At 24.5% G+C, this 14201-nt stretch overlaps 1 protein-coding gene across 1 annotated transcript in view; it reads right to left on the bottom strand.

The window, feature by feature from the left end:
* Window positions 1-2930, bottom strand: part of LOC117176250 (beta-1,3-galactosyltransferase 6) — a 7331-nt gene extending 4401 nt beyond the window's left edge. Inside the window, exon 1 of the mRNA XM_033366405.1 lies at window positions 1496-2930. Within this exon, the coding sequence (XP_033222296.1) occupies window positions 1496-2175 (680 nt within the window). The 5' untranslated portion in view covers window positions 2176-2930. The remainder of the gene's footprint in view (window positions 1-1495) is intronic.
* Between the last annotated feature and the right edge of the window lie 11271 nt (window positions 2931-14201).

The raw sequence follows: 14201 nt of genomic DNA, 5'->3' as shown, positions 1-14201 counted from the left end.
ATCTTAATTTACTAAATTTTTTTTTAACATTCATTATTTTAGTTGAAAATTCATCTATTTGGTTTAAAATTGCTTTTTTGGTCGAAAATTCAACTATTTAGTAGAAAATGTCCTTTTTCCATGAAAATTCATATTTTGGAGTTAAAATATTAACTAATGCATTTTTTAAAAATTCATAATCTTAATTTACTAATTTTTTTTAACATTCATTATTTTAGTTGAAAATTCATATATTTGGTTTCAAATTCCTATTTTGGCCGAAAATTCAACTATTTAGTTGAAAATGACCTTTTTCAATGAAAATTCATATGTTTGAGTTAAAATATTAACTATTGCATTTTTTTAAAACTAATTATTTTAATTTAAAATTCATCTATTTGGTTTAAAATTCTTTTTTTGGTTGAAAATTCAACTATTTAGTTGAAAATGACCTTTTTCCATGAAAATTCATATTTTCGAGTTAAAATATTAACTATTGCATTTTTTAAAAATTCATAATCTTAATTTACTAATTTTTTTTAACATTCATTATTTTAATTGAAAATTCATATATTTGGTTTCAAATTCCTTTTTTGGTCGAAAATTCAACTATTTAATTGAAAATGACCTTTTTCCATGAAAATTCATATTTTTGAGTTAAAATATTAACTATTGCATGTTTTTAAATTAATTATTTTAATTTAAAATTCATCTATTTGGTTTAAAATTCTTTTTTTGGTTGAAAATTCAACTATTTAGTTGAAAATTACCTTTTTCCATAAAAATTCATATTTTCGAGTTAAAATATTAACTATTGCATTTTTTTAAAATTCATAATCTTAATTTACTAATTTTTTTTTAACATTGATTATTTTAGGTGAAAATTCATCTATTTGGTTTCAAATTCCTTTTTTGGTCGAAAATTCAACTATTTAGGTGAAAATGACCTTTTTCCATGAAAATTCATATTTTTGAGTTAAAGTATTAACTATTGCATTTTTTTAAAACTAATTATTCTAATTTAAAATTCATCTATTTGGTTTAAAATTCTTTGTTTGGTTGAAAATTCAACTATTTAGTTGAAAATTCCTTTTTTTTGGTCGAAAATTCAACTATTTAGTTGAAAATTACCTTTTTCTTGTTAAAAGTGGAAGTATTTTGTTAACAATTATTTTTTGTTTAAAAGCGCTACTGATTAAAAACTAATCGTTTGTTGTTGAGGATTCCACTATTTAGTTGAAAATGAAAGGATTTTTGTTGAAATTTTGATTATACCTATTTGAAATTAAAAATCTTTTTCAATTTTCTCAAGAACGTTAGGAATTTATACAGGACATTTATATAATGAAACATAAAATATAAATATTTATCGAAATTTTGTTCATGCATGATGTTAGTTTCTTTTTAAAAAATCTTTAATTCAAATTTAATCACTTATTTTGTCAGCTAAATCGAAGGTAAATAATTTAATAATTTTTAGCTGAATAATTTTATTTTAGTGCTCTAAAATACTCACTTTAAAACATCAGCATTCTTGGCAATGAATTCAACAAGGTTGATGGATAAAACATATCCACCGCCCAGAGCATAAGGTAAATAATAATCACAAAAAATCCATCCAGTTTCCTTCCAAGGACCACTTCTTTTAACTTGAGCTTTTCCATTAAAAAATCCCCAGTACAAATATCTCTTCGTCCCTTTACTCTCCCAATGATCCAATTCTTTTAAAATGCCATTTATTAATGCAAAACTGTCATCATCACACTTGAGTAAAAAGTCAAAATCATATTCGTTATAAACATGAACGAAAGATTTTAAAATTTTTTTGGTTATGGTGTGATACGAATCCTGTAACTTTGCCAGAAGTAGAAGGTCGTTAAATTTCTGTTTTTCAGACTGAAGAGTGACTCTCTGATCAGGATGAATGTCCAGAGTGCCGATTGCGAAAAGATATTTAACATCACTGTATTTTTCAGAGAGCCAGGTTTTCCGAATTGTATCTCTTTGTTCCAAATGATCCGGAGCGCTGAGGACAAGGACGATGAGACGGTATTTTGATTTATTATTTTTCGATGTTATTTTCTCCCTTGAGGCACATCGAATGGACGAAAAATAGTGAACGGAAAAGAGCAGTAGTGATACGATTATTATTAAGGTTGGGATGTTTATTTTGACGTACAATTTTTTCCTCAACATGATTATTGAAACCGGCGATGATTGTATAGAATGTAGAGATATATAATCATTTTTTTTTTAGATAAAATACGTTTTCGTCGGCATCGCGATCCCGGTGAGGATCAAGTTCAAGTCAACATTCGAGAATCAGCTGTTTTAGTTTTCACTGTGTTTTTCACATTAGTACAATGTGCACTTTATTGATAATAATGACTGAAAATGACAGTTGTCAGCTGATTTTACTTGTGAATTCTCAGGAGCGGCAATACTCGGGGCCCATTTTTTAAGTTAGAATTTTATTACAGGATTTTTAATAATAATTAAAGGAGATCAAATAATTTATTCATTGCACAGGTTTTTTTCCAGAGAAAAATTTGAAATAGAAATGTTTTCTCATTGGCTTAAATAGGCGACATAAACGTTTTACGGAAAAATTGTAAATAAAACCACCTCATCTCTGATAAAACTCAATGTCGTCAATGAGGTATTTCAGGTTTCGTGGGAGAAATCCAAGATGCCTGCATGCAGTGGGTCAAGCAAGAGTACCAATCGAACGGGACGAAACTGATTTTTATTTAAACAAGAGAAGTATTTTTCTTTACCAGAAGTGTATTTGGGTATTATTTTTGAAAAAAACTGTTCAATTCACTGACAAAATCAATAATTTTTTGTTTATAATGGCCTTATTGAATGATTTTTGTTTTAAGTTTCAATAAATATAAGTTGCTTCCCATGCAATTGGTAGTATTGCTTGGCCCTTGGTGAATAGCCATTTTGCCAGCTGGCGGACAATTTAAAAATATTTTTTCTAAACTTGAAAATCAGAGAATTCAACGCTTTTTCAAACGTATATCAAAGTTTTTAAATGATGGGTTTTCAATTTAATTGTATAACTTCTCAAAGCGTATAAAATTCTAAGCATCGAAACTTTATATTATTTTATTCTTGATCGATGTTTTGTAACTCAAGATAAAGTTCAGAGTCAAAAATTCTATATTAAATATGAGTTATCAAAAATTAGCAAAATTAGCGTGCTTATTACAGGTTTCTTGCTTTAATTGTCTAATTATTAAATTAAAAATTAAATTAGCTATTAAAAGAAGTTTCAAAACAATTAATTTTATTTGGCTTTCAGTAATTCGTAACTTTTATTTAAATGTAAGATTTTACTCCAGCAGGGATTAGAAGCAAAGAAAACAAATAAGTAAGTTAATATGGTGTTTTATATTGTAATAAGATGTTTTAAAAAACATTCTGAAATGTTCAATGTATAATCTAAAATGATATAGGTTTGAATGTTTGTTGCAAATAGTTCAATTTTGATTATTTACGATTGAAAATTCTTCAATTTAACCAACTTTTAAATACGAATGTAAATCATAAATATAAATCATAAAAATTACATGTTTTTCAAATATAAAACTTACAACTTTCATCATCTTTAATCCAAAATTGAACAATCTTTAATTTTAAAGATGTATAAATAAAAATTCTTAAATGTTGATAAGATCTAAAAAGGTAAAAATTAAAAACTCTTCCATTCTAAAGTTCTACAATTTTGAAGAGTTACAATTGAAAACTTTAATTATGAAGATGTAGAAACAAAAATTCTTAAGTTTTAATGATTTTGTTGAGATGAAATTCAAATTGTTAAAATTACAGAAGTTTTAATTTTAAACTATAATTTTAAAATTTTACAATTTAAATTTAGGCAATTCTGAAGAAATCCAATTACAAAAATCTTCAATTTTAAAGAGGTGTAAATAAAAACTCTTAAATTTGGACGATTTTTAAGATAAAAACTGACGTTTCAAATTTTAAATTAAAGAAATTTCGAATGTAAATCAAAAATACAGAATTTTTAATTATAAAACTTCAAACGAACATTTTGTGATTGTAAAGTTCAAAATTAGAAGTCCTTCAATTTTTAAGATTTACTTATAAATATTATTAGTTAATAATTAAAAAATGAAAAAAATTACAATTGAAAGTTCGACATTTTGAAGAGTTAAAATGGGAAATTCCTGAATTTTTAAAACATTAAATTTGCAAATTATTCAATTTTTAAGATTTATATTTCAAGCCTATGCAATTTTTTGTGGAGATGTTAAATTTTGAAGAGATACAATTGAAAACTCTTATTTAATTTTAAGAATATATAAATAAATAATCGTAAGTATTAATCATAAATGAAAAAAAAACGAACAAATAAATATAAAAATGTACAAACAAAAATTCAAAAATTTAGGTGATTTTGAAGATCAAATATTAAGGTTTCAATTGCAGATCATACACATTTTTTGATGCACATGTAAAAATGTAATAAAATTACATTTTAGAGAAAATCCTTCTTGGCATAGTTAGAATTTTTTGAAATATCAACAAATATAATTACATTTTTTTATTGACTTGATAGAGCACCTATGTTAAATTTAAAAAAAGCTTTGATGTTTTTCAATATAAAACTTCAAACTTGCGTGAGTTTTAACCATAAATTTTAAATATTAAAACTTCTTTAATTTTAAAAACTCAAAATTTAAAGTTTTACAATTCTCAAAAGTTACAGTTGAAAATTCTTCAATTTAAAATATTTATAAATAAAAATTCTGAAATTTGGATGATTTTGAAGATCAAAAGTCAAGGTTTAAATTCTGAATCTTCCAAATTGAAGAAATTTCGAACGTAAATCAACGAAATTACAGAACTGTTTATTGTAAATTTGAAAACTCTTCAATTTTAAAAAATTATCAATGCGAAGTATTGCAATTTTTAAGAAATACAATTGGATAATCTTGAATTTTAAATATAGATTTACAAATTATTCAATATTCGATATTTACATTTTGAAGGTATGTAATTAGGAATTCTTTTTGGAATAGTTTAATTTTAAAGATTTGCAATTTAAAATTATTTTATTTTGAACATTTACAATTAAAAACACTTTCATTTGGCTGATTTGGAAATCAAAAGTCAAGTTTTCAATTATAAACTTGCACAATTGAAGATATTTCGAATCTAGAGTATCAAAATTACAGAATTTTTAATGGCAAATTTACAAAATTACAAATTCTTCAATGTTAACAATTTACAACTCAAACTTCTATAATTTTAAAATTTCTAATTGAAAAATGTATTAATTTGATTGGTTAAATTGTGATGATTTTTAATTTCAGAAGTCAAGAACTTTCATTTCTAAATTTTCCAAATTTCAAATATAAGGCTCGAATATAAATTCAAATTTCAAATATTAATCACCAAAATTATAGAATATTTAATTGTAAAAATTAAAACTAGCATAGTTTTCTATTTATAAATTTTCAAAATTAAAAATTCTACAATCCTGAAGATTTAGGACTGAAAATTCTCCAAATTTACTGGAATCAGTAACTGAAAATGTAGCAATGCACTATTTTCACGAAACAACTGTAGTTTGAAATATTTTTATAAATGGCCAAGCTGTATGGTAAATATATATATATGTTTTTGTGTAATTCTAAAACTAATACCTACTCGTGGAATATTTTTTCGTTTAGGGAGCAGGGGTTCCTACACTCAGGTACGTAATTATTACAATTTAGCAAAAAAAGTTATAAATTTTATTATTTGGTTTGAAAGTTAACCATTTTTTCAAAAAGATGTCCTTTCTGTCTTCAAATTCAACTGTTTCGTTAAAAATTCGTCTTGTTCGATTAGCAATTCAACTTTTTCCGTAGAACTTTCTGTTTAAAAATTATATTTTGCTGCTGATAAGTAAAATGAAATCTTTTTTGGATAAAAAGTATTTTTGTCGTCGTTGAAAATTTGTCTTTTTTATTTAAAAATTCACGTGTTTAGGTAAAATTTTCACTTTTCTTACACAAAAATGCAACTGTTTCGTTGAAAAAGTAATAATCTTTATTAAAAGTCACACTTTTTTTTTTACTATTAAGCAGAAAACCAACTGATTGTTTATAATTCTTATTTTTGTGTTGTAAAGTGAATCTTCTTTGGATGAAGATATAACTATTTTTTAAGGTTTTTTTTATAATTTATCTGTTTTAGAAGAAATTTTATCTTTTATGAATAAAAATGCAACTGTTCGGTTGAAAATTCAAATATTTTTTTTAAAGTTTGTCTTTTTGATTTTGAAATTCACCTTATTTAGCAGAAATTACATTTTTCTTGGATAAAAATGCAACTGTTCGATTGAAAATTCCACAATTTTGTTTAAGTCATACTTTTTGTTTAAAAATGCTGCTGTTTTGTTGAAAATTTAACTATTTCATAAACAATTTACTTTTTGTAAAAAAAATGGGTTTTTGATTAAAAATTCCTTTGTTTTAGGACAACTTTCATCTTTCTTGGATAAAAATACAACTATTTGGTAGAGAATCGAACTATTTTGTTAAAAATTCATCCTTTTTGGTTTAAAAAATTCGTCTTTTTGGAGTGATAACTCAATTTTTTCAAATAAACTTATTTTTGGTTGAAAAATTCATATTTTGTTCTTGAAAAGTCAACTGGAATCTTTTTGGATGAAAATTTGAATAATTTTTTTTAATTAAAAAAAAATTCATCTGTTTGAAAAAAAATTTAATCGTTTTTGGATAAAAATACAACTATTTGTTAGGAAATTCAACAATTTTGTTAAAAAATCATCCTTTTTGGTTACATATAAATACATGTAAATCTTAAATCTTTTTTTAAATAAAAATTCTACTCTTTTTTTCTAAATTTATATTTTTGTTGTAGAAATTCATCTGTTTTAGTAGAAATTTCATTTTTTTTTATTAAAATGCGTATATCTTTGGTTGAAAATTTAACTATTTAGTGGAAAAGCCTTTTTTGTTTAAAATTAATTTTTTAACTACAAATATAACTTGTATTTTTTAAGACTGATTTTTTTAGTTGTAAATTTTCCTTTTTTGGTAAAAACAATATCCTTGGTATAAAACTTCATTTTTGTTAGGTGAAAATGCATCAGTTTCGTGGAAAATTAATTCGTTCCTGAAAACTCATATTTTTGGTTTGAAAATTCAAGTTTTGTAGAGAAAATTCGTCTTTTGGCTTAAAGGCTCAGCCATAACTTTTATTTATTTCTTGAGTTTTATGTTGAATACAATATAATATAAAATAAATTAATAAATTTGTAATTAGAATCTGAAATACTGTTTTATTCCTTTTATAAAAGATTTTATGCCAAAAGTATTGCACGATGAAACTGCAGGTATTGGAATATTAATGCTCAAGGAAAATGAAAAATTAGTCAAGGAAAAATCAGGGAATTTTTAAAATAAAGTTCTCGGTTACCCTGCCTAATTCTACTAACAATAACTAGCAAAATATTTCTGGAAACTAAAAATTACGTACAGTAAGAGGGAATAATTTAAGTATGGCCCTTTACTGATAAAGGGTTGCTACAAGAATTTGGTTAAAAAATTCCATAACTTTCCCAGATTTGCCAGGTATAATTTTGAAAAAATTTCAAGTCTACTTTGTTTTTTTAATTCAGCCAATTAAATTGCATTATAAAAAATTATAATGCAATGATAATGGTTTACCAATATTTTTGATTAACTTCAAAAACCATTTTGAAAACTATTTTTATATTTTTATCAAAATAAAAAACAGTATTTTGTATAAAAAAAACTCTGAACTTTTTAACAAAGTTCACTAACTTCATCTTCAACATCTTCCATTTATTTTCATTTAATTCTTACACTTTGTCTGATATTTGCCTTTTCCCTAGGATTTATTTTCTTAAATTTTAATCCTCAAAGGCATACTGGTGCGAATTCGCACCCGAAGTTTTTTCATTTTGTTGGCATTTACCCAAACACAGCTGCAGCGGATTATCCCCACGTATATTAAATATACATGTTAAATATGTGTGATATATGCTAATTGTGTATTATATGTTCAATATATTAAAGAATTAATATTACAGGGTGACCGTTTCAATCAAAGAAAAAAATTCTCGGTCATTTCCCGATTCGCAAACATTTTTCACGGCCAATGAGATTAAAAAAAATCATACTATATTCTAAACATTTTTCCATATAAAGTAATAAACAATAAACAACAAATTAAAGCATTCAAAGTGGAACCCTTGAATTCCAAACTTTTAAAATTGAAGTTTAAAAGTTTTTCAATTAAAAAATGATGTATTCAAATGCTCAAAAATTTACACGTACCAAATGGAAGGTAGTAATACTTTTCAATTAAACAATGTTAAATGAAATGCAAATAAACTGTAAGATTCAGAACTATTATAAATTTTAGAGTTCAAAGATTCAGATTAATTTCTAAACATATAAATCCACGTTAAGATTTTCAATATTCTAAATTAAAGAATCAATCAATGAACTTTAATAATTTTAAAAATTATATTATTTTTTTAACCTAACGGTTCTTAAATTAAAAGTTAAATTATTTTAAGTTCAAATAGTCTAGGCAACCATCAGACCCTTTAAAATTTTATTTCAAAATCTTGAGAAATCTAGAAGTGGCTTGGAATCTTTCCAAATGCAAAATAATTTTTGAATTATAAATAAGAATAGAACGCTTATTATTTGTGAAAATATTAGAGTAGTTTTAAGAGATATTTAGAAGTTTTAAAAAGATTCGAATTAAATTTAGAACTTGAAATAATTTGAAATACTTAAAGCCGAATTTAAAATAAAATGTAGATTTTCGCAGATTTCAAACAAACAATTTAGAATTTTTTAAATAATTGTGAAAGACTTCAAACGAACAAAAAATTTTCTTAAGATTCTTAGGAAAATTAAAAATGATTTTTCACTTTGAAAAATTATGGAAGATTTTAGGGATTTTTTTTTTAATTTGCAAGATTTTCAAAAATTGTAGGAAAATTTCGATTAATTTAAAAATATATTTAGAAGTTCATAAAAAAATGTGAATACACTTCGTTTAAATTACTTGAAATAATTTAAAGTTTTTAATTAATTTTGAATCTTTTTAAAACTTCTATGTACCTCTTAAAATTACTGATAGTTTCTCTACAAATAATAAGTGTTCAATTGTTATTTATGCGTCAAAATTTTTAACAAAGCCTTCTATGTAAAACAATTCAGTTTTAAATTGTTTTCTTTTAAATATTTGGTTTCAATTTACTCGTCTTAAATAAACAGTGAAATATTGCTAAACATGAAATACTTATTCTTTTTCTACATTAAGAAATTTTAAATTAAATGGGATAAAATTAAATAATTTAGACTCACAATATTTTTAATTTAATAAAAACTTTTAATTGTGACTATATTATTATGGATTTATTTTTAAGTTGAAAAAAGTAAAACGCACGTTTACATTTTATAATGGCTAAAAAATTAATAGAAATAATATATTAATAAATTTATTTATTACATTTAATGTAAAAAATGATATAAAGGAAGAACTGAAACTCTGAATTCAAAATATATTATTGATAAATCGCGAAAAATTTTATTTCAAAATAAAATTATCGAAATAAATGATATATTAATTTCAATCCTTATCAAGACTTTAAATTTTCAAACAGTTACAATCTGTGAATTCTCAAATTTTTTTCGCAGATTTTTCTTCTGAAAATTCGTGAAATTTCCGGTTTCCCGGTCCGATGGCCAACCTCTTTTTTATTTAAAAAAACTTCGATTTGAAAAACTTCTAATTTTTTTATGCCTTTAAAACTGCATTTCAAAATTCTTTAAATTAAAATATATGCTTTAAAAAATTAAAAATGGAACATTTTTAAAGTGAAATGTTTTAAAATTAAGCATTCTAAACTAAATAATATACTAATTTATAAAACTGACAATTTCACAAATTATTTAAAAAAAACGATTGAAATGAAAGTTGGACAAAATTTTTATTCTAAAAATTTTGTAAAATTCCCGGTCAACAAATAAATTCACTGTCATTTCCCGGTGCTCCTCGGTCTCATAAAATTTCCGGTCATTGCCCGGTTTTCTAGGTTTCCCGGTCCAGCGGCCACCCTGTATTAACATTGCAAACAAACCAATTCGCACCGTTTGAGTGTTAAATATAGAATTCGCTATAAAATTTTAAATTATTAAGACTTTGAAATAGAGATGATTAAAAAAGTTCCAGTCATTTAATCAAAATTTCATGACTTTTCCAGGATTTTCAGTCATTTTTTTTAAATTCCCCAACTTTTCCAGGTTTATTTAAAAATTAAAAAATATCCATGCTTTTTACAGGTTTTGTAGCAACCCTGCGATAGGATAATAAGGTGGGATAATTCGCTCGCGCTTCATAGAGAGAGAGAGAGAGAAGCGGATTCGGAGAAGAAAAAAGTTTCTTTGACTCAGTTGAATGTTTACAAAAAATGTATATAATATACGAGACTAACACTTTATTGCGACAAAATCAAGCGATTACGCGAGTTGATAATAGACTTGCTCGATCCCGTAGTAAACGTTTGAAAATGCAAAAAATTAAGTACTAACGTGCTTCTACGTTGAACATCTTTTTTTATCGCAAGAAATTCTAACTGCCAATTTCAACTGATATATATCGAGTGGCGATTGTCGTATGATGGAATGAATCACAATACCATTCTTGCTTATAATAACCTTTGATATTGATACAAATAAATTATTTTGTTTCGTACATAATTAATCGCTACGCTCAGTTTTTTTTAACGGAAGCTAATTTTCGTTTTCCAACATTTCTAAAGAGAATAAAAACCAGAAATTTCATCAGGATAAGGCACGCACTTTGTAATTTCTATGCTTCATTTAAACCAGTGCAAATCGAGACGCAAGAAAACAATCCTGTATTTTGCACGAGTTTACAAAAAGCCCTCATTTCGTTCTCCTCTTAGACATGTGATGAGCAATGAGTGTGGACTGTAAATTCTCTGCTGTAGTGCCATTCGCGACAATTTAACTATACTAGTTTTATCAGTTCGTATTCATCAGAGGATTACTATCGTCGTCACTTAATCATTACCTATATACTTATCGTGCACATTTGTAATTATACATAATTCCTAGGTGACACTAAAAATCTACAAAGAGGCTCTTTTTTGCTTTAAGTCTTTCATCTTTACCATTTTTTCTTTGCGTATTATTTACAATTAAATTCGTAACTATAATATCATGTGGATGCGTCTCTAGAGTTCTTCAATGTCCAAGAATTTAGGTTGAGAAAATGCTCTCGAGAATATGCTCAGCATTTAAGCTTGAATAGAGCATTTAAGAGAATTTATTCTCGAAACAAATATATGTCACATAATTACTGCATGTATTTTTTTTTAACATTCTAGAGTTAAATAAACATATACTTTTATTTTTAATCACAGAGTTAAGGAATTTTAGATAAATTGAAGTTGAAATCAATTTTATTATTATGGTTAATAATCACAACTATTTGGTTGAAAATGTATCTTTTTTTGTTGAATCAAACTATTTTTTATATAAAATTAAAATCCTTTTTGGTTCAACTATCAAATAAGACGTTTTTCGTTGATAATTCATCTTTGCTGGTTGAAAATTGATTTACTTGGTTGACGTTTAATCATTTCAGTGTGAAACTTTTTTTCAAAATTTAATTATACAGTTGAAAATTATGTTTTCTAGGGGAAAAATAAATGTTTTAACTGAAAATTCAACTCGTAAATGTTTATCTCAAAATTTAACTTCTCAAGGTGATAATTCAGATATTTCTTTTAAAATTCTTGTGTCTTATTGAAAATTTAATTTTCTTGGAGAAAAATTCATCTTTATGGTTGAAAATTAGTTTATTTTTCTCATTTAGAATTAATTTTTTTAACAGAAAAATTAACTGTTCCATTTTAGGTCGAAAATTGATCTATTTCGATAGAAATTTGATCTTCATTGAAAATAATACTATTTCGTTGAAAATTTATCTCAGTTTTATAGAAAATTATTTTTGACTGAAAATTCAACTATTCTATTTTTAGTTGAAAATTGCTGTTTTAGCTGAAAATTCAACTATTTGTTGAAAATCCATATTTTTTGGTAGAAAAGTACTCGCATTAGTTGAAACTGCATCTTTTTTGTTTAAAAATTAATTTCTTTGGTTAAAAATGTAACTATTCTGTTAAAAATTCGTTTCTTTTTTGGTTAACAAATTTATTTTACTAACTGAAAATATAAATATTTCATTTTTGGCAAAAAATTTATCTTTTTAATTGAAATTTAATGTATTTGGTAAGAAATTAAAGTTTTTTAGTTGAAGATTCATCATTTTAGTTGAAAATTTACTTTAAGTCTTTCATCTTTTGTTGAAAATTTACCTTTTTTTGACAGAAATGTAATCTTTTTAGTTAAAAATTTACCTCGATTTTATTAAAAATTATTTTTTACTGACAATTAAACTATTCTATTTTTAGTTGAAAATTGCTGTTTTAGGTGAAAATTCAACTATTTGCTCAAAATCCATTAGTTGAAACTTGATCCTTTTTGTTTAAAAATTAATTTCTTTGGTTCAAAATATAACTATCTTTTTGAAAATTCGTTTCTTTTTTGGTTGAAAATTTACTTTACTAAATGAAAATTTAATTATTTTATTTTTGGTAGAAAATTTATCTTTGTAATTTTAAATTAATGTATTTGATTAAAAATTAAATTTTTTAGTTGAAGATTAATCATTTTAGTTGAAAATTTGCTTTAACTCTTTCATTTTTTGTTGACAATTTACCTTTTTTGACAGAAACGTAATCTTTTTCGTTAAAAAATTATCTGTTTTGTAGAAAATGTAACTATTCTATTTTTTGTCAAGAATACATTTCTTTGGTAGAAAAAAAACTATTTGGTTGAAAATTCCTGTTTTATGTTGATAGAAAATTCATCTTTTGGGACGAAAATTCCACTATTTGGTCAAAAGTTAATATTTTTGGTTGAAACTTCATCACTGTTATTAAAAATTAATTTCTTTGGTTGAAAATTAGTTTCTTTTTAATTGAAAATTAACTTTTTTTAACTGGAGATTAATTATTCCATTTTTATTAAAAATTTATATATTTTTATTTGTTTAAAAATTAATTTTTGTTGTTTTAAAGATTAATAATTGTAGTCCAAAATTCATTTTTGCGTTTACGAATTTTTTTACTCGAAAAAACAAGTAAAAAATGTTCAAAATATATTTAAAAGCGAAATTTGTTTTCATTAACATTATTAATCTTCTAGGTGTATGGTTGGTTTTATACCTAGAAAAATTTATAAATTGGGAAATTGTAACAACTGCAGCAAATTGTAGCAAATTAGCAATTGCAGCAAAATTTAAATAAAGTAATTATAAATAAAAAAGATAGAAAATACGATTTTTTTAAAGTCTAATTCAAAATGGTCATAAAGTCTCAAAGCAGATAAAGGTCGAGCATATTCTCGATCATGTTCTCCTGCTCCTGAAAATTTCTCCGAGCACTTAAACTCTTTAGAACACTATGCGTGTCTCACTCTAAAATTCGGTTCTGTTCTGAGGAGCCAACTGTTATTCCCTCAACGTTTTTCCAATTGACAAATTTCAATAATTTTCTAAACTGCGCAAGTCATGCAAATAAAATCAAGATTATTTCCGCTCTTTAAAAATGTAAAAGATAATTAGAGAGATAACAATAGATAAGAGTCACACTGCTATGCCTGATTCTTAAAAACAGTGATACGAGTAGACTACAGCATTTTTAATCGATTAAGTACAAAATGATCGTTGGTATTCTCGCGACTGCAAAGCAGTGTAATACGCGGTACGACATACACACTATTACGAATATATCCTAGGGTGGTCCAAACAAAACAATATTATTAAATTCCAATGTCCACACCGGTCCAAGCTGTTCCTTTTTCCAAACAAAATATTTATTTAAAAATAAAATTAAAACCGATATTATTTTGTAGGTTAAAAAATGATTATTTCAACATACAGCAGTTAATTTCTATTGTATTTAGTTATTTTTTACTCAAAAAAATGCCATAATTACTGCCTCATTTCAGATCACGCATACTAATAAATTAAAATTATAATTTTCAAACTATATTTAAATTTAAAAGAAACAATTTAGTCCACTCTTCAATTTAATTCCA

The sequence above is a fragment of the Belonocnema kinseyi genome, chromosome 7 (assembly GCF_010883055.1).
Source record: "Belonocnema kinseyi isolate 2016_QV_RU_SX_M_011 chromosome 7, B_treatae_v1, whole genome shotgun sequence".
NCBI classification, from domain to species: domain Eukaryota; kingdom Metazoa; phylum Arthropoda; class Insecta; order Hymenoptera; family Cynipidae; genus Belonocnema; species Belonocnema kinseyi.
Note: the sequence above shows the minus strand (reverse complement) of the source record. Positions and strands in the feature narration are given on the sequence as shown.